Raw genomic sequence first — 26724 nt, 5'->3', positions numbered from 1 at the left:
TGGCACAACACCACAACTCTGACTTTTTTGATTTCCCAGTCACACTCAGACACAGGACTCCAGAAGAGTCCCTATTGTTAGACAGAAGGTAAAGGAGGGAAGCAGCTGGCAGAGGACTCCTACAGAGAAACCTGGATGCACACTCTGAATAAAAAGCTTTGGGAATGAATTCTGTGTCTCCCACATCTGTCTGTTAAACAGTTACAATGAACACTGCTACAGCATCTTTTCTTTCTTTTCTTCCCTACAGACTGAGTTAAAGCCGTATAGCTTAGCCTGTTGTGGAACAAGTGCCTCTCCTTCCCTCCTGAGGCCTGATAACTGTTCCAAGAATGAGCTTTCCACCATATCTACAGTCCTCTCTTACTTTCCTACTCACTCTTTAGGGGTACTGAGATATCAACACCTCTGCCTCAAAACCCAGAAGGGAGAGCTTGGTGAAAGATTAGCTCACCAAGACTACACAACAAAAAACTATCAGCTCAAGACTACCAGGAAGTTGGTGGTAAGAGGCTGTGCAAACCCACCAAGGATGCAGCAGCTTTCAGACACATATAACAAGAAAGTGCCTGACCTGGCTCCTGGAGAGTTGCTGACCTGAAAAAAATCATGCAGAGATGTCTGGACACTAGACTTTCCCCCACAGGGACCTCAAGAAAGAGGAAAAAATACAGCAGATACGCATAACAGTTGGAGACACACATCTCTGTATCCTGACTGCCACGGCCCTACAAGTTACAGCTTTTGTGTTGCAAACAGCAGATTCCTGACTGGTCCCAGGCACATGACAGAGCACAGGATTCACACAAAACCAGTGCTACTCCCTCAGCCACTCCTCTGCCCTGTGTGGCCCAGAGCACATACCCAGAGAGGAGTATGTGCCTCTAAATTAAAGATACAAACATGACAAACTTCCCTTCAGATGCACACACAGGAATTTTACAAGGAATAAACAAGCAGAGCTTGAATTGTAACATAAGCAAACAAACAGAAGAAAACAGAATTAGAAGAGAAATCCAGCAGAGGACTCAATGCTCTGGTCTGCTTTATGAATGGGCATGAGGTTAGAAGCAAGGCTTGGGACAAGATCCAAGACTGCAGTGTGCAGAGACCAGGCTCCAGTGAGACCCAAGCCAGGAGCACAGACTGCTGGGACAAAGGGGTAGAGACAAAGTTCCAGCCTCTTTTAAGGAGTTCCAACTGCCTGACCAAGGGACTTGGACCTTGGCAAGACCAATGAGAAGTTAAAAAAGCCTTGCCCAACCTCACTTTCTTTCTGATGAGCTTTCAGTACTGCTGTAGTTAATCCAATCAGTCCATGACCTTTCTAACAGATCCCTGCCTCTGCTTTCCAAACAGTAGCTCTTTCCTGGACTCCAAACAGTGGCATCCCAACCACCTGGGCTCAAGTTACCCTTTTCTGAGGGCAGCAGAGTCAGCATTTCTATTGCTTACCTTATTCTTGCTCTGTTTGCTTGTTGAACTGTAATCTCTCCTCTCCTCCCTAGTGCTAAGTAGCCAACGCTTCCAGTCTTGGCCATAAGCCTTATTTTCCAGACAATACTTGCATATTCTATTTTGAAGCAAGAAACAGAGAGCAGATGCCTGGTAGCTTACAGAAAAAAAAAGCACATTACAATCCTGTACTTCACCTGAGATAGCATTGCCAGCAAATGTCCTGCCATGCGCAGTGGACAGATTTCCTTCCCTGTTCTTTTTTCCCCACCAATTAATTCCATGATGGATCTGAAGGACAGCAGGAAGCACAGGAAAGAAGAAAGTCAGTACAGACTAATGACTGCAGAGCAGACTGGGAAGATATACCAATTTTCTGGCAGTTGCAAAAATGTTACAGGCAGAATAGGCAAAAAAGCCCAAAGCTTAACCCGTACCCTTCGAGTATTTCAATCAGCTCTTCTCAGTTCCAGCAGGTCTGCCACATAATTGTATTAAAAGCATGTACAAGGTCAGATTCTTAACACTTCCATTCCAGTTTTTAAATTGCAACAGAAATACCGTAGTGACTATTTTATGCTAAAATAGTCAAGGGGCAGAGTGACTGCATGAATATATTTAGGACTGGGATCAGGGCAGGAACAAAAAATTCCACTTTGGCACTGCTTAGCTGTACCATTGGTAGCCCCTCTGCCCCATCTCCAGTTACAGCCTCAGGAGAAAAAAAAAAAGCCACTGAAAGTGGCCTGGAGGGAACACCCACTGGAGCACCCATGGGCAGCCCCCTGGCCTTCCACCTTGTGTGGCCAGCCACAGGCAGAGGCTCCACACCAACATCTCACAAAGCATTAACAGAAGGCACTTTGAGGACTTGAACTGGAGCCTGGTGTCCAGCAAATAGCACCACTGAGCTAAGAACATACCAGGCCTGACCACAGCTTTGTGTAACTCCCAAGTAGAGAGTGCCTGCATGCAGAACCTCCAATGAATTTTTATTTTGGAGGATCTGCTTCGAATCCATGTGGGTACCAGAAATTCAGAACAACTATGTGCAAGGGGTCCTGCAACTTAACTGCCATTTTACTGAAGGATCTTTGCCCACCTTGAACCCAGCATCTTCTAGTTTGTTTCATCCCCACTTACCTTACTGGAAGACACTGGGAACAAGTTTAGTCTCTGGGGCAAACCAATTTGATTTAACTTCATCAGCTCCTCTTTTTTCAATTGATCAGAGCTCTTTTCCAAGCAAAAGAGCTCTGATCAATTGAGTCATTGCTCATATTTCACACTTTTGGCATCGATGCCAAAAACCTGATCTGCAGATAAATGTGAAAGCTCAGGAAGGACAGCACTGACTGCAGACACTGCTGTGAGCTCCTATACCTCCTCTGAGGTGAGGCTCGTGTGCTTTTCCTGCCCTGTGCTAAGGAAGCTCAGTGAACCTGGCATCACGTTCACAGTCACAAGGAGCTGGGCAATGCCTGCACACCAGCAGAAAGAAAAGCAGAAGGAGAGTTTCTAGAGACACTTCCTGACTGCTCCAATCAATTCTTCTTATGAAGTAATTACTCTGAACCTTATTCAGAGCTTTAGGACCATGGCAAAATTTCCACTGTGTTATTTTAACTGTTGATTAATTCTCCTCTCCTGGCACTCCTCCTTGGATTCTTTAACATGCCTGGTCTCAGGCTCCCTGTGGCGTGAGTTAGCTTCCCCACTCACAATACTCCATGCATTGACAGGGAAATGAAAAAAGTAATCACATGTCAGAGCTTGCCCTTGATTGTTAAGTCTGTGTGGCAGATTAGTGTAGTGTGGTCCCCTCCCCATGCTGCCCTATCTATTGCACAACCATACGTCAAGGAGTTAATCCCACCATCTGCAGCTGTCAGAGCTCCTACACTCCAGGAAACCCACACACCTGCACTTTGGGAGCACTGAGGACACACTAAGTCCAGCCACATCTTCTACCACTCAGCAGACACATATTAAATATAATCATACTCATTTCTTTTACCCAGTAGTCTGTTTAGGCAATATATACAAAGTAATTTTAGATTTAGACACAGAAAAGAGCACCACAACTCAACCAGGGTAACACCAGCAGACTTTCATTATTTACATAATTTAAGAATTATTACATATTTACATAATTTAAGAATTATTACCTCGATCCAGTCACATTCTGACCAGGCAGTTCAAACACCACTTGCATCATAGGTGGCTTTATAAACTGCTGCACACACACTATAACACTAACATAAAGTAAGGAGGGTGAGAATACCCAGGAAAGCTTCCCAAATAGCTTGTGCCAGGCATATGTTTGATCTGCAGCCCCCAGCTCAGCTGGGCAACACCTGACACGCAGGATTGGCAATGCAGAACACTTCCCATTCTTCTCCTTTTTAGGGGCACATACAGCAGATTTCAAAATTGGGAAGTATTTGAAGAATAGAGCTGGAAAAATAACCACCTGGAGAAGTACAAGGCATAATATCCTTGCTCTTCTGATCTGTGATTGGAGTGGAGATGGAACTCGAGGCCACTCTCAGCATCCATTGCAGCTTAGCACCCCCTCCTGCCCCACAGGAGCACACAGCCTTCCCTGCTTAGAGGGTTGCAAGCTGCCAAGCAGAAGCCCCTAAAGGACAGCTCAAGGTGATCCTATGTCTGCATGAAGTCTCTGTGTGATCATAATGGCATTTTAACCTTGAAAAGGTCTTACTAGTTCTAGCATTCAAACATGACACAGTGAACTACCAGTTCTGATGGGTTTTTTTTCATGGTGGTGATGTTGATTAAACAGTTCAACAAGCCCCAGCCCATGAAAACACTCATTCCAGGTGGTGTCCAAGCATGTCAGGTCTCCTTCCCTCCTCCTGGGAGCACTGCAAGTGGAACTGGTCCAAACACTGCTTCACCATCTTTTCCAGCTGCCACTGCCACTTCTGGTGGCTGCTGCTTTTGTGCTGTCTCAACTGCTCTTCCGCTTCAGCTGACAATTCAGAGCTCCCAAAAGCCCTGAGGCACCAACAGGATCACCAGCTCTGTCATCTTACACAACACAGTCACTCACACAGCATCTTCCCCCCTGGACAGACCTACATCCACATCCCCCTCCCACTCCTCCTCTGGCTCCAGGGACACAGGGCACCATCCCACTACCAACACACCCCTGGGACCATCACCTCACTGCAGACCTCCCACAGCATTCTTCATCTCCTGACAAAGCTAGGCTTGCCCCTGTCGGGGAGCTCTTTGTCTGGCCCACAACGATTCTCACACAAGATTTGTTTTTCAAAAAAGGTCTTAGAGCAAACCTCTCTACTCCAATATACCCATTTGGCTCACTTAAATGCAGAAGAAATGTTTTAAAAAAGGAAAATCAAGGTCTGGGCCCCTCTAGAAGAGGTAGAAGCTTTTCTGTTTTTTTTTTTCTTCCTCCAGCCCATCACCTCTTCACCTTTATTTCAGCCCTGCAGGTCAGCATTGGTTCCCCATCTTGGAATGACATTTTCCTGGTAGAACCTATTTTAAGGCAAGTCAAATTTTTAAAAAGTGACAGGGCTCTGTCACTTTGTACTTGATGCTCTTGCCTGCCAGCAGCACAGGCAGACAATAAAGTCTCATTTACACTGTCTGCACTAGCATCAACGGGTCCAGCCCATCCACCCCATGCAGAGATGAGATCAGCAGCTGCCAGCACAGAGCTGTGGAGAGAACATCCATGATGTTAAAAGAAATAACAGGGGATGGCAAAGGAACAAACTACCATGCATAGGTGCTTCTCTGACACTCCTTGTCAGCTTTCAGACCTGCTAGACATCTGGCATTGCACTGATCTTCTCCGGTCTGGGACTGCAGCAGCAAACCCTGAGATTGCCCATCCATGCCCTCACCTCTCATTCAGTATCCCCACGCTGGCAGGGCAACAAGGACTGGCATCCTTCCTGTGAAGTAAGTGCTCCCTGAACAAAAGAGCTACACACCCCTTACGAAGTAGTATCTGCAATACTTAGGCTCACCACACCCAAAAAAAACCACCTACTGAGAACACCTATATCCCCAACAAAGTACCATGTTAGTTCCCAGGAGAGACTTCCATTAAATGAGGGAAGGCAGCAATCTTCCTGCATTGCACAGAAGATGCTGGCAGGAAGAGTGTTTCTCTGCATGAAGAAGGCTGTGGCATGAGCACTGTGCCTGCTAATTTCCTAATATGGATCACAGTCCAATGGAGTTAAATCCACACGCCTACAGACTCATCATGTTTCTCACTTGGTGTAAGACTGAGTTTAATCTTTTTACCCCGCTGACAGGATATTAATTTTACCTAATGGCCCAAGAGCTGCCAAGAGCTATGAGCCATTGTTCACATTTTTATGGCTTTGTTCAGCTTTCCTTCCCTGATGAGGAGCTCCCTATTAGTCCTGATTTGGCTGAGGTGTCACAGCATGACGTGAAGAAATGCCAGCTACATGGTGGATCCCAAACCAGGAGTGAAAAGCACAATCTGGACTTCTCCAGGAGGCAGGACTGATCCAAGCTACTGTGCCAGGAACAACATTTTGACAGTATCAAGAAAGTTGTTCCATTTCAGCAGTTTGTGGGTTTGGATATTGCCACTCTAAAAATAACTCAGGGCAGAATTGTGCTACAAAACTGGCAGCACCCAAGTACACATTGCTTTGGTACAGCCCCCATGCATGTGAGGAACACAAGGCACTCACAAACTCCTGAGGGACTTGTCCCTTTGCCCCTTTGGCTAGAGGAGAGGGAGATAAAGCAGCCTGCAGGATGTCAAAACACACTGTGGGTAAGAGAGAAAGGTGTCATGCCTCCCCCTGCCAGTCCTCCCACCTGCTCCACCATGCCAGGCCAAGGAGAAAGATTAGTTAATGAAGTTTGCTTCCACTGAGACCTTCCAAAATCAGTCAGCTATTGGAAACCAATGGTTGATACTGCTAAACCTAAAAAACAAAAAAAAAAATTCCTGCTATTCCAGCTGTCTTGAACCAGCTTACCTTTTCCAAAAGCCAACGGCATGCAAAACATTTCCAGCAAGATGTGCATGGAAAAAGTTCACCCCCAGCCAGGACTTGTACCCAACTCTTCCAGAAGCCTGAAACACACTGGCTACAAAGTCAGTGCTACAGCTGTCTTCTATGAATGTTACATAATAAATAATTCATTTTAAGTATTGTGATGCTGGACTCCAAATCCCAGCCTCACTTAGCCTTTAAAGACAGTGCCATAATTATTTACAGTATTTACATTCCAGAGGATGGTGGGGGGTGTACTATCAGATCCCATTTAAAGATTACTTGTGGATGAAGCAAGGCTGGTTCTTTAATATTTTCTTCAAGCAGAAAAAGGTGGTAGCAGCAGCTGGAGTGCAGCAAACAAATCCATAGATGCATATGGACATATAGGTCAAATAAGAATTAGGCTGAGCAAAAAACAAGTTAGCTGTGAAATATTCTTTTGGCTGTTTTTCCACATACTGTGCTGACCATTTGTGGTTTAATCTTAGAGAAGCTCTCTCTCATATAAGCCTGCAACCCCCCTAAGCTTCAAAGAAGCAACTTTTACTATAAATATTCTGTATTTCTTTATACAGACTCAGGTTTTCATATGAGCATTGTTGTTTTGTACACTTAATGCACCAGGAAAAACTGAAGTAGGAACTGGAAAATTTTGTTCTATGCCCTGCAGAGATGAAAAATAATCAAAAATATAGACCTGACCTAGAAAAAGGAAGAGTTATTCTGCTGCCCTCTAATGAGCACATCTAATATCCGAAAAAGAACACTCTCAAAAGAGATCTGTTCTGCCCTGCCACGTCCTCTTGTGCTAAGAAGCTGTCAGCAATGCACACACAGCTGGAGCAGCACCTCCTACACTGCAAAGACAGGCAGAAGAAACACCCAGATGGACCCAAGATCTGTTCTGTACTTCCCTGAATTCAGACTGGAGTATATGGCTGTGTCCTGTTCTGCTCCCTTTCCTTGCCTGTACAGAGGGAGGGGAGCAGTTCCTAATTCTGACCTTCAGGACACAAAGGCCTGTGTACCTTGTTACAGGTATACAGGTACACAGGCATGTGAAAGAATGACTTGCTTCAACACCTGTGACCTCAATTAAAAGGAGTTCTGCTGTCATGCAAGAGTGTCCCTGCATCTGCACAACTCTCAGAAAACATTCAGCTGAAAAACGCAGTAGGGAAGGCAGAGGAGCCACCACGGGGACAGTTCTACCTGGTACTGAGTTTCATCTCAGTTTTTACTGAGCTACTGTGATACCTTGGCCAGCTGCCCATCCAGCTGCTCCCTCCCTCATCAAAAGAACAGGGGAGAAAAAGAAGATGAGAAGTTTGTGGGCTGAGGGAAACAACAGGGAGATCACTCAGCAATTACAGTTACAGCCAAAACAGACTTGACTTGGGAAAAATTAATGTAATGTATTGCCAATTAAAGTAGAATCAGATGATGAAAAGCAAACACTGAAACACCTTCCCCCCACCCATCCCCTTCTCAGCTCCACTCCTTCATTCTGACTTCTTCCTTCCTGACTCCCTTAAGCAGTGCACAGGGCCAGGCAATGGCATTACAGTCACTCTCTGCTGCTCCCTCCTCCTCACACTCACCCACTGGGGTCCTGGTGACTGGAGCACCTCCTTTTTTCCTTTTCTGTCCCTGATCTTTATAGGGCTCTCTCACTTTTTTCCTACTCCTTCTTAATTATATGTTTTCCCAGAGACAGCACCACTGTGCCTGACAGGCTCAGCTGTGGCTGTACTGGGCACACTTCAGCTCTTTGGACCCAGCTGTGCTCAGAATGTGACAGCTCTGGCTTCTGTCCTGCTACCAAAACTCTGCCACTTACACCTAATACAGATAAACAGGCCAGTGACTTCTATTTTGAAGGAAGAAAATACACGAAGAAGTCATAATAACCCCACATAAACAGTATCTAGACATCTGTATGCTATTTCCATAAATAAAAACCCACACAGGTACAGACACTAAAACAACAAGCACACCTGCAGCTGCAGAGGAGCACACCTAAGCCCAGCCCTACCCAAGCCCAGCCCTGCAGTCACAAATTACTGGCATGAACCAAAAGCAATAGCCAGAGGCTCTGCTGAGCAAAATACAGAAGTGTCACTGAACAAAGCAATTTAAAATTGTGATTTCTGACAACAGAATTCCTGCAGTGTGGAAAAGCCTTCCCATGTCTTCCTGTCAACAGGCACACCAGGTTATTTCAATTCAAACCACATTGTGAAATAACTGCTGCATGTACAGACACAGCCTGTACCCACTGCAGCTGGGAATGTCCTCTCCATGCTAAAGAAGCCCATTCCCGTTACATAAGAACACACAGTGACCTGAATTTACAAATAACCTTGGGGAGGAAAATAGACATCAGGAAAAAACAGAGTTAAAAAGCCATGGAGCTAGGAAATGCAACAGAAGTCAGCCCAGAGCATGTATGTGCACAGCTCGAACATCCAGGATCAGAGAAGCCAAAATTCTTTACACAGATCTATTGATTTGCTGTGTGTTCTCCAAGCAATCAAGAACACAGCACAAGTGGGTCAGGAAACAAGTTTGTATGCCCCATTTTCCCTCAAATTTCCTGCCTGAGACTCTCTGAAACACCCCATTTCACTGAAGCTGATTATCACTATCACTACGTGCCTTCCAGCTCACAGTCCCCTCATTTTTGAAGAAATGCTGGGATAGCCTGTTTTTCTGCAGCAGGATTTTCTCCAGAATTTTCTGTGGTTTGCCTTATGGAACATTTGCAGCACTGCTAGTTCAATCTAAATCTGTCCAAATTATCATTTCAAACAACCCAGAATATTCCAGTACCCACTGCATTTAATCCTTGCTTAGCTGTGTTTCCCACATTTAGCTCAATGTATATTGAGATTTACTGTGTTAAAAGCTTCATTAAAAAAAAAAAACAAAACCACACCAAAAACCCCTTTCTACAAGCCACTTGACTAAAAACCTAAGCCCAAATTAGATGTTATACGAGCATCAGCAGTGCCACTCTGAAGTGCTGAAGGGGATAAACAGATCTTCAGCTGACACATGCATTTCCACCCAAGCATAAAGAAAACCTTGGTCCATAAATTGCTCACAAAGACCAGAAAAAAGGATAACTTGCATAGAATAGAAAAACACTATAGATCCCACTAGGTCTAAATTACAGGCATGAACTTTTGAAATCTCCCTGTAACAGAGCCTGTAACTCAGTAAGACCCACATTAGCAGGGCAGAGATTTATCTCTCAGTAAATGAGAAATGTGATTTATATAGCAAAGAAGTAAAAAAAGAAGCAGCTTTTCACATAGGCATTTCCCAGAAGGCTCACTTATTCCTGCACCTCAGAAACATATCAAGACAAGTCAGAAGAGGGAAACCTCTCGTGCCACCCACCCTACATCAATTTTCTAAACAGTGTGTTTATTAAACTCCCAGGACACATATTTCAGAGAGACGCTTGACAGTTTGACACAACACCATACCACTGCTGGTGACAAGGAAATAGCTCTGACTTCCAGAGCTATCAACCTGCCCTTTCCAAAAGTGCTTCCTCACCCCCCTTCAGATTTGCTTTCTCGATTCCTGCAGTGTTGAGCCATCCATCTCACACCCCACGAGAGGTTTGCATTACTGGAACTTGTGCTGGGAGGCCCCTTTGGCACCATTACAGAGCCATTCCACCTCTCTCTTTGTAGAATTTATAATTTTATAAATTAATTATGTTAAAGCTTGACCATTAGTACAGCAAAGACAAGGATTTCAGTCCATAACCCTCTTTTGTAACACCACAGCTGCAGTACTCTCCTAAGCAGCGCTGATCTATTTTTGTGTAAGGATGTCCAACCATTTTAAATTCATTTCACAAGAGAGTACCAGGCTAGAGGAGGATCTTTTTAAAGCTCCAGGAATCATGATCACACAGAGCAAGACATGGCATGACATGCAACTGCCATGCCCCACCACTCCTGGCCAGGAAGGCAAGGGGTCACCCTGGCCTCAAATTCAGCAAGCCCCTCAGTGGCACAAGGCACTAATAAGTTTGACCTAAAAAGATCACGTTTGAGCAACCAACTTTTACAAAGTCTGGAAGAAGGCTTTGCAAAACCACAGAGCAGCACCTCAGGAGCTTCTCCAAAGAAGTCTCCAATCCCTCACTGAGCCATATCCTCCTCTCCATCCATCCAGCAGCATGGAAAGGCTGCTCCAGGGCAGGCATGTACCTTCCACCAGTGCTACTGGTGAGCATTACACAGCAGGCACAGCCAAGGAACCAACCAGAATAAGAAACCAGAGCGATCTGACACATCCTTCAAACTGCTAGGACTCATTTCAAGCTCTTCCCACTGACAGCCTCCTCCCCTGGAGCAGGCTGCAGAACATTTTGGAAGGTTTGGGCTCTCTGGAAAGTGTTTGTGTTTGTATAGTGCTCAGCCACTAGCTAATTGGAGTCTTTTGGTTTTTTAATGTTAATTTTAAGAACAGAGACTTAGCCCCAGCTAGAGGGAGGGAAAGAAAACAAAACAGTTAATTGGTTCCATAAATATTAACACAACTGATTCCTGTGATCTGGCAGAAGGCACTCACAACATGGAAAGGCTCTATTTGCAGAAGGGAAGTAAAAGCACTGAAAACAGTGCAAGCTTCAGATGCTCATTTACTGCTTCTCAATTAATTGCATTTACTTTAATTAAAGTGGAGCTTCCCACAGCTATTCTCACAGCCAGCACCACACTGCACAGACAAATTGTTAAAGCAACATTAGGCAGCGTGGATTTTTAACTTTTTTTTTTTAATTATTATTTAAGGCACCAATGTCTTTAGCTTTTAGTAGGATGCCCACTCCACAGTCCCCAGAGACCACAGCAGGTCTGTTCTCCATTTCAACCAAATCCCACAGCTGTTCACCACTGATACAGGACTTGCTCAATCTGACTGCTGAAGTAAGATCCCACTGACTTTAATCCTTTGGACCAGAGGAACAGAGAAACCTTCTGGCCTTGAGGCAAGTTGTTGGGAACTACACAATCTGTTTGAGGTGTCCTGCAGACTGAGGTCATCTGACCTCACTGGAGAGGCTTCCCAGACGACAAACCACTATCTCAGCTCCTCCCAAACACAGTGCAGTTTTCTAACAGCCTGTTACAAAACTCTCAGACACCAAATCTGCCCTTAAAAGGTGATCTGGCATTGTCAAGATAAAAGCAGGTCCTAATGATGCAGTCAAAAAAAAACCAAAAAAAAATTCAGCTGAACAGCAAGGCAGAAGCAATGTACAGTGAATAGTTACCTAAAGCAATTTACCCAGATAAGGCAAACTACCATCTGTCACTTTATCAAGCTACCAGGGTGGCCAGCCTTGGGCCTGGAGGAGAGGTAAAGAGTTTAATCCCCTCACAGCATTTTCTCTTCCCTGGGAACTTTTCTTGCCTTGCAAATTTTGTTCAAACACTTTCACACACAATGTCAGGAGCAAGACCAGCTTGTGCAGGGAAGTTTCTCCTTTGAGCTGAGACCTCCACATTCAGTCCTGGGACACATCCTGGACCTGTGCAGGTGACACAAAGGACACAGTCACATTGCAGAAGGTATGGGGTGGAGGAAGGGGAGAGCTAAAGCAAGAATTCCCAGCTCAAACAGCACTCAAACAGCTGCTCCTTCCAGGCCAGCACCCAAACACCCATCAGATATTTTCAAAGGCATTAAAACGGTTTCAGTGCACCACCAAGGGCATCACTGACAGCATCAGGGACAGCATTTCACCACTCCCCAAATTCACCCAGCCCAAAGCTTGGGCAGCTAATAACAAAGACAGATGGAGGAGGAACACCTCGTCACTTGGGTCTAGCACAGCACAAAGGCACTTCCCAGGGAGATTTCAGCACCACGTTGGAGGTGCTGCAGCCACTCCCTGCCATCCTCAGCATGAGGAGCAGCCCATTTACACCCTCCTATCCCATCTGAGCAGTGTTACTGTGGGAACAGCTTGAGGAAGGCGTTCTGCACAAAACAAACACAAGACAGGCCTGACAACTGCCAGCACAGAATGAAAAGCTGAAGAAAAGCAACAGCAGCAGAATTGTGAGGATCCAGCAGCTTTCCACACCAGACATGTGAATGACCAACACAAGCAGATTTCAAAATTCCCCAAGCACGCATTAAGAAAAAGCAGCAGAGGTTTAGAACTGATACTCAGAACAGATGCATTCATTAAAACAATCAGGATTAATTTTTATGTTTTTAATCCTTCAATTGTTAAACACCCCAGTATGCCAGAAGAGTAGGAAAAAAAAAAAAAAAAAAAGAAAACAAAATATCAAATCAAAACAGAGGAAAGGTGATGAGAGATGAGGACAAAAGAGGAGGAACCTTAATATTTAAAGGCAACAAACATGCAGAAATCCAATCAACACACAGGAATAAACTATAGGACACAAAGATTGGCATCCTGTCAAGAGCTCCAAAAGAAAAATGGGAGCCTAGTCATGGCTGCAATTTTTCCATACTGGTGTGGATCCACTGCAGGAGTAACCACAAGTGTAGACATTGCAGGAACAGCAATGCTGTCAGAGAAGAAGTCTTACAGGGACTCTGTAACATTCTGGTACAGCACCCATTAAAAAAACCCCAAAACTGGACAAACTGAAATCATATTGCATGAAGCTAACATAGGACCAACCAACCACAGCTTTTCTGTTTCTCTTGGAGGCTACAAAAGGAGAACAGAATTGGACAAGTGGGTGCAGAGCCCAAGCAGAAGTAGATAAGGTGACAGACCCAGCAGATCTGGAATTCCAGAGCAGAAGCTGAGGTGCAAACCAGAAGGGATCTGTCAGTGACTCTGCAAACAGAGGCTTGGTACCAAAAGAAACTCACAGAAAACCTCAGAAAGGAGGAAAGCAAGGCTGTACACAGCCTGCAGACCCCACAAATTCACTGCTGTCAGTGAATTCCTGCTTAGCCTAATTTTATCATCTCCCATCTCCACATTTCTTCAGGAGAAGGAATTCTTTGTCAGATACTCAGTTGTTTCCCTCCTCTACACCCCTGTGTGCCACTGCCAGCAGCTCCTGTGCTGCAAGACAGTCCTGGACTTCAGAGCACAACCTCTGCTCAGGCTCATGACCTACCCCACCCTATGCTTCACACCCTGCTATAGAATCACAGACCCACAGAGAGGCCTGGGTTGGAAGAAACCTGCAGAGAGCATCTACTTAAAACCCCTCTTTCATCTGTCATTATCCCAGGTTGCTCCAAGCCCCACCCAGCCTGGCCTTGAACACTTCCAGGGATGGGGCAGCTACAGCTTCTCTGGGCATCATGTGCCAGGGCCACTCCCATTTTAAATTGAGAAGTCTTTCTTTATGTCCAACCCAACCTCAGAAATCAGGATGATTTTGCACCAGGTTTTGCAGACAATTATGAACTTGCTATTGTTGCACTTTTGTTTTCTTAACAACACAGCCTGTCACCATTCCATTCTGGAGTAGCTGAAAATAAAGCAGGAAGCTACCAATCCAGTTGTTCATATCATTCCACAACTGGTTCATCATCCACTCCAAAAAAAGAGACATTCACAGGCAACTGCTCAGCCAGAGCCAAGCTTGAATAGGCCCTTGCTTCAGGAAACAAACACTGACGAAGGAAAGCTAAAGAAAACAAGAAAAAATGAGCAGCAGCAACCCCGATATGACAGGCCATTATTTCTGACTTGGTAGGAAACATTTAATTCCCACGCTACAGAGGCTCACCCAAATGAGATTTATCCTCTCACTGGAGTCACAGAGGTCCCTGCGTGGATTAGATTACAGCAAAGCCTTTGGTTTACATTACGTCAGTGGCTAAGTAAACTACACTGACAGGAAGCAATCACTGAGCACAGAGTAACCCAGGGACTGAACTCCAGCATTCCCAGGGATGGCACTAGCTTCTGTTACCTACACACGTGTGGAAATCATCTGGAAGCTGGTGTTAAACTGAGCTAATGATTAAAGACAAAAAGCAGAGCAGGAGAAAGCAGTTGCAGCAGGTCTGCTTCACAGCACGACACAGCTTAGAGCTACCATATTAAAATACTTTCCTTTTTAGACCACTGGCTTTTTATATCACATAACACAAGTCTCACCTACAATGAGTTCCATTTTGGTGACATTTTTCATTACAGTTCCACCCTCTCCTTCTCCTGCCACAAGGATTACTGATGCCAGAACAGCCTGTGCTGGTACCTCACACTAATCACAAGCACACTGAATCAGCCTTGTACCTAAAGGAAGCAACACCCCGCTACCATGAGTAGCAGATACTTCCACAGGGCACCCTGCCTCAACCAGATGTACCAACAGTCCTCAGAAATCCCCCAAAAAACCAGGCCTTCAGCCAACAAGAACCAACACCACCAGTTTATCCTCCCATAAAAAGGGACCTCACTCCTTTCAGCCCCAGCACATACAAGCACTCCTGTTAACTGGGATAACCCTGCTAGAGACTCTGGACTTTCCAATTTACACATTGTGTTCCTCCCTGTTCCCTCAAAACCACCATAGCCAAAAGAGCAGCAAAAGCTGCTCACTTACAAATTGAGGAAAACTATGAGGAAAAAACTGTAGAGAGAGGTGTCCCCTCTTCTTGGCAACCACAGGCAACAGCCCTCAAGCCCCAGCACAGCAGTGGATTGGTTTCTACAGGACTGCAGCCCTTTGGCTCTGACACAGCAAAGCAGCTGTTCCAGGTGAAGCCTTTTATCTCCTTAAAGTAACCATGCTCTGCTGTGGGTTAGTTAGCCCCTGTGATGGTACACATAGCATCAAAGAGCTACCTACACCATGGGTTATTTAGAGCATAACAATGCTCTCCACGTCCTCTTTTCCTCCTACATCCCAATATCCAACTGGCTTTTTTGACTACTGTCAAGCTCCAAGCTGACATCCTCTAAAATCTAACCCAACTCCAGGATCTTCCTCAGACTAGGTTTTATTTAGAAGAGAGTCACAGCTTAAGGCCAGATCTAAACACAAAACACAGATACTAGCATTCTTGGACAATGTGAACAGATCTTGGATAATGTGAGACACACACATAGGACAAATACCTGTTTTTCCAACTGCCACACAGCAGCCTTGGCAGAAAAAAAAATCTTCTCTAGCTGGGAAAAGCACAGGAGATAGTGAGCCCACCTACAGTCTGCCAACTTGACCTTCTCAGAGCTTGAAAAGCAAGTGGGAGAGAAGCATGCTTTTGTCTTGTTATTAAATCTTAAAATAGCAATGTGTAGGAGAATCCTACCCTCCTGCCCCATGCACTAGGCTGAGGGGGAAAGGGAGGAAGAGGTGGAGGGAGTGTTAGAGTCAAGTTGAACTTCCTGCAGAACAGGCTCTGAGCTGACCAGAGATGCCAGGAGACAAAGCACATCTGCCTAGAACCTCTTTTCTAACTCTACTGTGTCTGCCATTGTATGCACAGCCTAGTTACAGTTCACTGAATTAACAAAAAAAAAAAAAAAAAAACTGATTTCCATAACGAAAAACCTCTACATGGCTCCAGAGTGCAACAGAAAGGGCACAACGGCTTGGGAAGACCTAAAAAAACAATCAAATCACTCTTTGCCTGGTTGAATTGCAGTTTGGAGCCCCCAAAAGAACAGTTATTTTTAGCTGATCATCTGGAAAGCGCGCGAGAGCGCCAAGCAGCGGGGTCAGCACGGCTGCGTGCAGGGAGGCAGCGCACAGCCCCGAGAGAGGCAGCCAGGCACTGCACATCTGCATCATCAGCACTGCACAGGGACCAGCAGCACGGCTCTATTTATAACCCAGACATGTAGCCTGCAATGAAAGGCTGGGACTGCAGGCTGCCAGCCCCCAACAACACGTGTCTGATTTAATTAGAGATGGCAACGTGCACACACGGATGCATACGTGTCCTTTTCCCAGGAGAGTTACCAACAATGAGCCCAGTGTTTTAAGAACAATGTGTTTTGCCAAGGCTGCTGTGCAGAGAGCAGGCAAACGTGTCCTCACAGAACCTCCCTGCTTCCTCACTCTGTGCCCAAATGTCACTGATGGGCAGCTCAGGCAACCACTTGCCCTTGTGTGACTGATTTCTTTATAGCCCTCGACAGGAAAACAAAGTCACTGTACTATTTATCCACATGAATAAAATAAATTAATTTAGTTTGCAAATAAGGTACTGGGAGTCATATGCATTTTCTGCATCAGGACAGCTTGCTGTGCTACCAGGCTCTGTCTGGTAGTTTGTTCCTTCTGGGATTTTTTAAACATTTACATACAGCTTGTGGGAGGCTTGGGATTCAGGTTTCAGAGAAATTTATTGAGACCTTGCAGACATTTAGAAGTGAAAACTGCTTTCAGATACAAAGCTCTCACAGTGAGCAGTCAAAGAGAGCATTTCCTTGTTGTGGGACTGGAAATCAAAGGGCTCTATCATGTCCTCCCTTTTCCCCCTCTCACTTTCCATACTCCCTATGAGTTAAGATTCTCCCGTTAACTGGGAATCCTTGAGCCACAGACCCCACAACAGCAAAGGACAGGAGAAGATTTGCTGCAGTCAGGCTGCTGTGAGTGCACAGGGAGAACCTGCTGACATAGTACTGGGTTACCAATGGCAGCTGCTCACTTACAAATTGAGGAAAACTATGAAGAAAAAACTGCAGAGAGAGGTGTCCCCTCCCACTGGCAACCACGGGCAACAGCCCTCAAGCCCCAGCACAGCAGTGGATTGGTTTCCTACAGGACTGCAGCCCTTTGGCTCTGACACATCAAAACATCTGTTCCAGGTGAAGCCTTTTAGCTCATTAGTGTAACTGTGCTCTGCTGTGGGTTAGTTAGCTGTTAGCTGCTGGTGAGGCAAAAGCAGCCACAGAGCAAGCCCAGAGACCAGGTTAAAACCCTGGCTCTGCTCTCAGCCCTGGCAGTACCAGGATATCCCACAGATTGCCTGAAGCTAGTCCCTCACCTGGGGATCACTAAGCACAGCCATGCAGAAGCCCATACTAAAACAAACCTCCTCTAAAAGCCTTCAGAGGAACACAAGAAGCAATGTTTGCTTGGTAGCTCCCTGAGCTTCCTGGGACAGCCACTAAAAGCCACTACAAATACAGTCCCCAGTGTCTTTGCTCACAACCCAAAGCAGCACTCATTCAAAATACAACAAACCTGTTCTGGAGGAAATGATGCTTCTGGAGTCCAAATCAAGCTTCTTTACTAGGGTATCAGGGTCAATTTTCAGCCCAGAAAATATACCAGAAGATGACAAGTCCCAGTCCTTATGCAAAAGAAACATAAAGCCGGAATCAGTACATACACTACCAGGCAACACTTGCTTAAAAAAAATTTAAAAATCGAACCCAGCACCATCCACAAAGGAACAGTGGTAGTGAGCAGGTGTCTCTCTAGAGCAGGCAAGGGCACAAAGGCACCCTACTGTCCTACTCCGCCCCACCCACCCCCCAGCCCTTCCACACAGAAGGAAGTTTCACAAAGTCTCATTTTGGACTGTTCTGTTCCTAAAAGATTCCTGCCTCAACTCAACCTCAAGTGCATTCACTCCCAGGAGAGCTGCAAACAGCATCCTTAGGAAAAGATGGATTTATTACAGGTACTGAACAATACAGACAAGCAGCAATTGAGAAGATTAGGGGATTAAAGCCTTAATCAATGGACATTAAGCAGATTCAGTTAACTACTAGCAACTCACCAAATCTTCAGCATCATGCTTTAGGCACGTAATGCCTCCCTAAGATCTGCAGTAGCTACATTGGCTGGATTAGAATTTATTACTTTACCCAGCACTATCTACCATCACCAACACATAACTTCACAGTGGGATAAACCCAGCTGTATTCAGCACAGGCAATTCCTCCCTCCTCACAAGGAAAGCTTAGGCACATAGTGTTGAGGGGGTGGCACCTGAACCATGTATTCAAAACACAGCTGGGGAAAACAGAATATCCTAAATAATTCTGAATAAACAGCTCCTCTGAATCTGCCCTAACCTAAAATTGAAGGCACGCACTGCAAGGCTCCCCTCCTCTCCCAACGCTTGTTGTAACAATCCCCACTGCTGCACGCAAGTTACCCCGTGGCAGGGCAGCCCAGGCACCCTGACTCCAGGAGCAGCAGCAGTGCTGCGACACTCGTGTCACCGTGGGGACACCGGGGTGCTGCCAGGGCACGGCTGCTGCTCCGGACTAGTGGTGCTGCCGCTGGAGCAGCACGCTGGACTGCCACCGGTGCGCTGTGCTGGAGCAGCTCCCGGCTGCCTCGGGTCACCTCCCCGCCGTGCCGTGCCGTGCCGTGCCGTGCTCCCACGGCTGAGCGGAGCGTGGGGAGCAGCAGCACCAGCGCTTCAACAGGGCCGGCAGGGACCCGGCCTGCGCCATCCTGTCAGCATCACCACGGCCAGGCACGGAGCTACCGACGGACACCCCCGCGGCCCTGCAGCCACGACAGGCCCACAGCAGCTCGAGCGGGGCTGGGGCTGTGCGGGGACCGGCGCTTTCTGCAGCGGGAAGGCGGAGAAGTCACTGCGAGGCGGCCGCCGCCAGCCCCCGCCCGCCGCCGCCCCGCGTGTCCCCGCCCGCGGTACCTTCCCGGCCGCCGCGCTCCATCCGCCCGCGGCGGGGCCGGGCCCGGGCCCGGGCAGCGGCGGCGGGTCCCGGGCGGGCCGGGGGGCGGCGCGGTGCAGCCGCGGGCGCTTGGCCTTGCCCACCATGGCGGTGCGGGGCGGAAAGGGCCGGGCCGCGCCGGGCGGGACCTTCCGGCTGCGCCCTCACGGCGCCCGGCGCCCCGGGAAATTCGCCTTCCTCCCTTCCACGGGCGGAGCTCCGGAACCGCCTCTGCGGCGGCCCGGACCGGCCCGGCTGCTCGCTGTGGGGCGGAGTGCTGGCAGGTGCCGTGGCAGGCTCTGTGCGCGGCGGCCCGCGGATAATCGCCCTCCGGTCAATTGCAGCCTGCCCGAGGCGGCTCCCGTGAGCAGCCCGAGGGTGTTCAGCGTGCTTGGGTTAAACCCAGACACTCTGCAGCACAGTTTTACACGCCTCTGTAAGAGCTGAGAGCTCTTGGTAGGAAATGGAGATGAAATGGAAATGATGCAGCTAAACTTATTTTATTTAGTTGATCAATTACTTGTAGGCGGCGCCCACTTTTTAAGTTTCTTCACAGGCTCTTAATGTTGCTTTGATCATTAAATCACCGAAATCTTTAGTTGGTTAACCCTGACAAGCGTCAATAAGAAGAGGCAAAGTGAGTGGAAGATTGGACATCTAGGATCTTAAATTTATGGCCTTCAAGGACATTGGTAACCAGAAGATACCAGAAGAGATAGAAGCCTGGAAAGTTGGAGACGCCTTGTCCGAGAAATAGATGATAAGAGGACTAAAGAATGTGGGTCAAATTAGCATGAAGAGCAAGAAACCACTAAGCAATGCAGGATAGAATACTAATTAATCAAGATAATTATGTAATTTACATCAATTTCTATAATGTATTAGGTTGTCTCTAATCTATAATGGTTTTTCTATATATATGTGTGTATGTGTATATATATAATGTATAAGTTAAAACAGTTTTGTACTGGGGTCAGTGTGAAACGTTTTTAGCCACACACACCACACACCTCCTCCTGGTGAGGAATAAAGCCTTACTCACTAAGACTAAAAAAGACAGTTTTAGAGTCTTATTTATCCCAACGATTTCGGAGGTTTCTTGGTAACAGTAGCACCAGCCAGCAACCAGGCTGTTACAGTAGGACAAGAAACAACTCTAAAACTTCATGTCAGGAATTATTTCTACAGTTTAAACAGTAGAAAATACCCAGCAAGCCCCTAGGGAGGGCCAACACCTGCCAGACTGCAGTCATGGGCCCAGGTGGGACACCACAACAAAGCAACCCAAGCCTCAGCTGCCCCTTTCCACACACAGGAGGGGGTGAAATGTAAAGCTGCTTCTTCTTGCTGCAAGATGAATAAAAAGCTTCAAGCCTGGAGCCACAGTGTGTTTGATCTTAACAAGCCCTGACAAGTGCTCCCTGGTTAATGCATTTTCATTTCCACATCCTCTGCCCTCCCCATTTCCCCCCAGGCTGTGTTTCCCAGGGTCTGATATTGGGCCACAGAAGTGCACAGCTGTAAGTGCACTCCTTGTGGGTACCAAGGAAAGAGGAGAGGCCTCTGGGAAGGTACTTGGAAAGATGATAGAACCATGGAATATGCTGAGCTGGAAGGAACACACCAGGATCATTGCGTCCAACTCCTGGCCCTGCACAGGACACCGCAACAATCTCACCCTGTGACTCCAAATGGTGTCCAAGTGGTGTCCAAATGCTCCTGGAGCTCTGAAAACCTTGGGGCTGTGACCATTCCCTGGGGAGCCTGTCCAGTGCCCCACCACCCTCTGGGAGAAGAACCTCAGAAGATGCAACCTAAATCTCCCCTGACACGGGTCCCTGTCATTTCCTCAAATCCTGTCACTGGTCATGAGAGTGAAGAGACCAGTGTCTGGCCCTTGCTTCCCCTTGAGAGGATGTTGAAGACATGGAACCACGTAATGGTTTGGGTTGAAAGAACCCTTAAAGATTGTCCCACTCCCCTGCCTCTAGATCAAGTTGCTCCAAGCCTAGTCCAGCCTGACATGGAACACTTCCAGAGATGAGGCATCCCCAAGATTTAATGTTCATCAGGGTTAGAAAGATTTAATGCCCATCAGGAATAGAAAATAACAACAGGAAAACTTCCCTTACCCTGCTCTAGGCTGGGTGAGCATCGTTTAGGAGCAAATGCCCAAAATGACAACTCTGATCATCAAAATCCATGACTTTGGGAAAAAAACACTCCGACAGTGCCCAGGTGGATGTCCAGCTCCCCACCCCAGCTGCTCAAGTGTATCCTGCATAAACTACAGCAGTCCTTCAGTTAGTGGTGGGGGGAAACACAATCCATGCTAGTAAAAGTTTAAAAATGAACCAATAAAAATAAAGGCAGTTAAAATAGGAAAGGGGATGTTTAGCAGCTTAAAATGCTTACAAAACAGGCTGGGGAGCATATGTGCTGTGACCAAGCATATCCCCAAAGGTTGCCCACCCCCTTTACCTGCAGCACTGAAGGCCAAAGCTGCAGCAGAGCCTGAGGAACAGCTGGAAGGGACTGGGATATGCCAGCAAGCTTCAGCTTTGGCTGCAAGGTCTCGTGGTACACTCTCTCAGCTCCCACTGTTCTGACTCCGAGGGCTCCTAGCATTCCCGTCCCCTTCCTGCAACCTTGAGTGAGTTGAAGCGAAGTGGTTCCACAAACCCCATGAAACAACTGAGGAGAAAAGACCCACACATTAAGGGCCTCCTCATGCAATACAGAAGGAAAATTACGGCATCTCATCTCATTCAACCACACTTCCTTCCCCCAGATCTGCAACCCCCACCACTGGCAGGAAGCTCCACCAACTTTCCCAGCTTCATCTACCACAGCTCACGCACTCCAGGCCTGGGGAGTGCTCTGCAGCATCCAGCTCCAGCCATCCAGGCTGAGTGAGCATCCCAGCTCCAGCTGGCTCACTCTCAGGGTCCATCCCCACCATATCCTGCATCAGATGCTCCCATGCTCCTGTCCCACTGCCAGGACTACTGTGCTTTCCTGCTGCACCTGGCTGTGATGAAACCAAGCCAGGACTACGATGGCTTCTTTAATAAAAGCACCAATCCACAGAGCATCCATCCGGGCTTGGAAATTTTCTGCTGGCACTGCAATCTCTCTTCTTGCTGCAAAAATAAACCCATAACTGTAACACAGCAGCAAGTGAACAGCATCAGGGTCTTATAATGCCTCAGTTTGCCCTGATCATGGCAGAGAATTGGAACAACATGGTCTGTAATGTCCTTTCCAACACAAACTCTTCTGGGATTCCATGATAATGCAAAATGGTGACTCAACATCAGCTTGCTTGGAAAGGGGAACCTACAAAGCAATTAATAAAGACTCACGATAATTAGCTTAAAAAAAAACCTTCCAATCCTGTATGTTTTCTATTTTTTTTTTTTTTTACTGTAATGCCGTGAAGAGGTTAAGAGAAAATTGCCAGGAGCTGGTTCCTCTCCACTCAGGGAAATGTTGCTGCTGGGAGGAGTCATTGGGCACAAAAACTTTAAAAGGCTGCTTTAAAAAAATTAAAAAATGTGAAAGGTGAAAAAAATGTGAAAGGTGAAAAGTTCTCATAAAGCATGAGATTTTGGGTGGGTCCCTTTCCTATGTGAAGTGGGAGGGCTGCAAGCCCCTGGGTGTCTCAGGAGGACCAGTCCCAGTCCCATAGGGCAGGATGCTGTGGGTTTGGCCAGGTTGAGTGGGGCTGGCTGGGGTTTTTGGGAAACACGCCCTCCCACAGTCGCCACTCTTGACTTCCTCTTCCCCTTGCAACTGCAAGACAGAAATAGGAAGGAAAGATTGGGGTACGTCACAGAGCTCCTGATGCTCAGCTGCTTTTCCCAGCAAAACTTGAGAATCTGAGACCATCCTCATCCCAGCCCAATTACAGAACAGAGACAAGGGCTGGAGGCCAGGCAAGTACAGCATCTCAATTTTTATCCTTCTGTTCCTCCTTTCTTGGGGAGAGGCAGTCAGGCAACAAAGGGGTTTTGTAGTTCCGGTGTTTCAATGGCATATTTTATTATTCCTGATCCAACCTTTGGCCACTTGAGTTCAGGGAGCTTCAGGAAGCTTGGCATCCCTGCCTCAGGCGGGTCAGTCTGTGCAGCCTTTGCAAAGGCAGCTCGCCTGGTCTGTAACAATTTCGCCTTTGGAGGTGGCATTGAGCCTGGCAGTGCAGGTGGTTATGGTGGGCAAGGTGCCAGACCTCCAAAACTCCCTTTCCTCAGCAGCCCGCGGGCTCGGGAGGCAGGCAGAGCAGTGCGCTCTTCCCACGGCCTGACACACAGCACTGGGCAGGGTGGCACGGGCTGGGTGCTCATCTGCAGCTCCAGGGCTGGGGGCTGCCACGCTCCCGTCACCCTCCCTCTTCCTAAGGGGATCTCCGCCGCTGCCAGCCGCAGGTCGCAGTGGGAAAGAGGGAAGTGGCATGGCAGCACGGCACGGGGACAGCAGGGATGGCTGCCCGGAGGGCTCAGCGCAGTGTCACCGCCTGGAATGCCTGTGCACAGACCTCCCCGGGTGTCCCTGCACCCCTGCGAGCCTCGGGGAGTAGCTGGCACAGGGAGTGAGACCCTCCGCTCTTCTCCTCCATCTCTCTGTGCGCTGCACACATCAGATACTCTGCAGGCATGTGAGCAGGGAGAGCAGGTCCTTCCCAGCATCTCAGTGGCTCTTGGGTGCAGAAGGAATGTGGGGCACATGCCAGGTATCAGGGAAAGCAGCCTGGTCCCTGCTTTTGATGCTTCTTCCAATGTCACAGCTACAATTCCCAGCCTCCTGGCAGGTGAGAAGCAGAGATGTGAACACACGCGGTGACATCGTGTCCCGTGGCCAGCACAGGCACTGCAACGAGGCTAATGCAAGTTGTGGGAAATCTCTAACTGGTGCATTTTGCTATCCTAGCTGTCGCAGCTGTCACATCCTGCTTCACAGCGGTTTTGCACTTTTTCGGCGCTGTTCCGAGTGATCTCAGCAGGTTGGAGGGTGTGGTGTCCCCAGGGCAGGACAGCCAGAGGGCAGCCCCTTCCTACCCAAGCAGGACTTTGACCCTGGCAGACCCAGCAGCACAAATCCCCTCCTTCCCTTCGTCCCAGGGCAGGGCAAGGCTCCCACGGGCACCAGGGAACTTGGTGCTCCGAGCCAAGGGATGCCACAGACTAGGCAGGGATTTGGTGCACATGGGAGAGAGCTCACCCCACAGATCTGTCCTCTGCAGGCACTGGAGGCTGCTGGAAGGAAATATATGTAAAATATATTAATATTTCCTATGACAGGACATGGGAATATATATATATGTATATGTGTATATATATACACACTTTTTATTTAATTATATTTACTCTTTATCTATTAAAAATATGTTTATATATATTTATTTTTATATTTTTCCTGCAATTTACATATACAAAATATATATAAAAAGACATATACATGCACACTGAGTGTGATATTCTGCATGGACCGGGAAAGACCTGTCTATGACCACCTGGGTGGGATCTATCTGCACCACATAACTGAGTGATGGAAAAATCAGCCCCAAGTCAAGTGACATCCACTCTCCCATCCTCACCATAGCCCACTCTGCTCATTTTCATTCTGTGCTTGGGGTCTGGAGCTGCCCAGGTTGCAGGGGTGGGAAGGAGCAGTTCTGCTGGGTGCAACACCTGGCATCTCTGTCACGGCATGATGGTCACCTGGCACCAGGGATGTTTGGCAGTGTGGAGGAAGCACCCATGGGCTCTGGCACTAGTGGAACCTCACCGTTACAGGTGGATTCTGCAAACACCACAGGAGTCCCCCCAGGATACTGGGCATGAGTGCATAGCCTCCCTTTTTGTGGGAGGATATTTTCTTAGCGAAGCCCTGATGGGAACTTGTGGCTAACAGACTTCAAGACTCATCCCTGCTGTTGAACACTTGCTTTATTTATGGCAACAAGATCACTGCTGGCATCAACACTTCCCCTTCAGCCTTATTTATAACTCCCAGCTTGCTCCTCCACGCAGCACAGCAGCCAGCTCCATCCCAACAGCAGCCCCCAGCACATCCTGAGTGCCAGAGTGCCCCAGCTCTGCACCCTGCCCACAGGCACAGCAGCAAGGACAGCACCCAGCATTTAACTTCTGCACCTTCCCTGAGGCCACCTTCACATCTTCTGGCTTGCAGACCCCTGGGGGGCATCTTGCCCTAAGGCAGATGCTCCACTGGTGGAATATCCTGGTGGCTTCTGCAAAAGGCTCTTGCTGAAGAAGAGGCTTGATCCCGAGCCACCCAAGGCATGTGTTGAGAAGATCAGAGCACAGGGCCAAGAAGGACCCTGGTCCTGAGGTGCACCTTTCTCCCCCTGATGCCACCATGCAGCCCTGGCCAGGAAGCAGAGCCTGGTGGCAATGTGTCCTGCCTAAGGGCTGGGCTGCTCCATCTTGGTGCCCCACTCCCCACCACGGGATGAAGGTGGTTGTAAAGTTCTGCAGTTCTGCTCTTTCACACAAGGGCAGGAGAGTGGGCTACATGCACCCCTCTGCTTGCCTGAAGTTATGGGAAAGAAGGGGGAGAAAACAACTTCACAGGCAGAGAACCTGCAGGAGACAAGACCCGGGGTTGGTTGTGACTGCAAGTCTGGGGTGAGCTGAAGGGATCATCAAGGGGGTTGGAGGAAATGCTGCTGAGGCCTGTGTTGGCACCCTGCTCATGCAGAGTCAGGCTGAAAACCTGCTTTGCCCTCCTCTGAAGGCTGTAAGGAGGCAGACAAAGGCAGAAACCCCATTAGTTCTCGTTGAAAGCCCAGCACTCACCCACCCACACACCACGGCGTAATTTCCCTCCATGGCAGAAGAGAAGAATTGTTGAACTTCCTGTTGTTGCTCTCTCCAAGTATCAGAATGTGCTTCACACTCTTGTGACAAGGGCAAGAAGCCACTGTGGGGGTGAAAAATGCATCCAAATGCAGCTCACAACATGAACCCTACTTTACAATACTTGATAGCAGTTAGCACTGGGGGTGTGTTGAGAGTATTTCTGGAGTTTGGGAGCTTTTTTTAATCCCCTTTTAGAGTTGCTCTGTTTTATGAGATGAGCCTATAAGCAGGAAACTCCAACCTCCAGCAAGAACGAGGAGCTCACAGAGCTCTATCCCATCACCACTGCACACTTTGGCACGGCAGCAGGAATTAAATGCTTGGAAACACTGGGCAGGTGGAAAAGCAGAAGCTCATTGAGTCCATGGGTTTGGTCCTCACAGCATGTGAGGGAACTTCTGGTTTGTAGCAGAACTGGAGCCTAATTAAGCACATTTGGGGTGTCAGTCACTGAGTTCTACAGGAAACAAAGGCAGGACCCACTTTTCTTTCCTGCAAGCTCAAACACTGCTGGCAGAATCTGGAGGTGACAGGAATGTGTTGGGCCAGCTAAGCACAGGGTGTGCGTCACACACAGACAGGGACATTGCAGCTGTGACAATAAATTATGCCCTTAAAGTCTTACCATGGGGTACTGTGATGGTGGAGAGGAACTTGCAGAGCTCTTTGTCCAGAAGTGCTCTGGCCACCCAGTGTAGGATGGTCTTGTGCA

The 26724-nt window shown here is 47.7% G+C and overlaps 1 protein-coding gene across 1 annotated transcript in view; it reads right to left on the bottom strand.

The window, feature by feature from the left end:
* SLX9 (SLX9 ribosome biogenesis factor) overlaps nt 1-19250 on the bottom strand; it is a 39929-nt gene extending 20679 nt beyond the window's left edge. Inside the window, exons 1-2 of the mRNA XM_053948306.1 lie at nt 19110-19250; nt 17678-17786 (exon numbers count right to left, since the gene is read on the bottom strand). Of these exons, the coding sequence (XP_053804281.1) occupies nt 17678-17786; nt 19110-19235 (235 nt within the window). The 5' untranslated portion in view covers nt 19236-19250. The remainder of the gene's footprint in view (nt 1-17677; nt 17787-19109) is intronic.
* Between the last annotated feature and the right edge of the window lie 7474 nt (nt 19251-26724).

Source organism: Vidua chalybeata, chromosome 7, assembly GCF_026979565.1.
Source record: "Vidua chalybeata isolate OUT-0048 chromosome 7, bVidCha1 merged haplotype, whole genome shotgun sequence".
NCBI classification, from domain to species: Eukaryota; Metazoa; Chordata; class Aves; order Passeriformes; family Viduidae; genus Vidua; species Vidua chalybeata.
The sequence above is the reverse complement of the archived record's forward strand: the minus strand, read 5'-3'. Positions and strand labels throughout refer to the sequence as shown.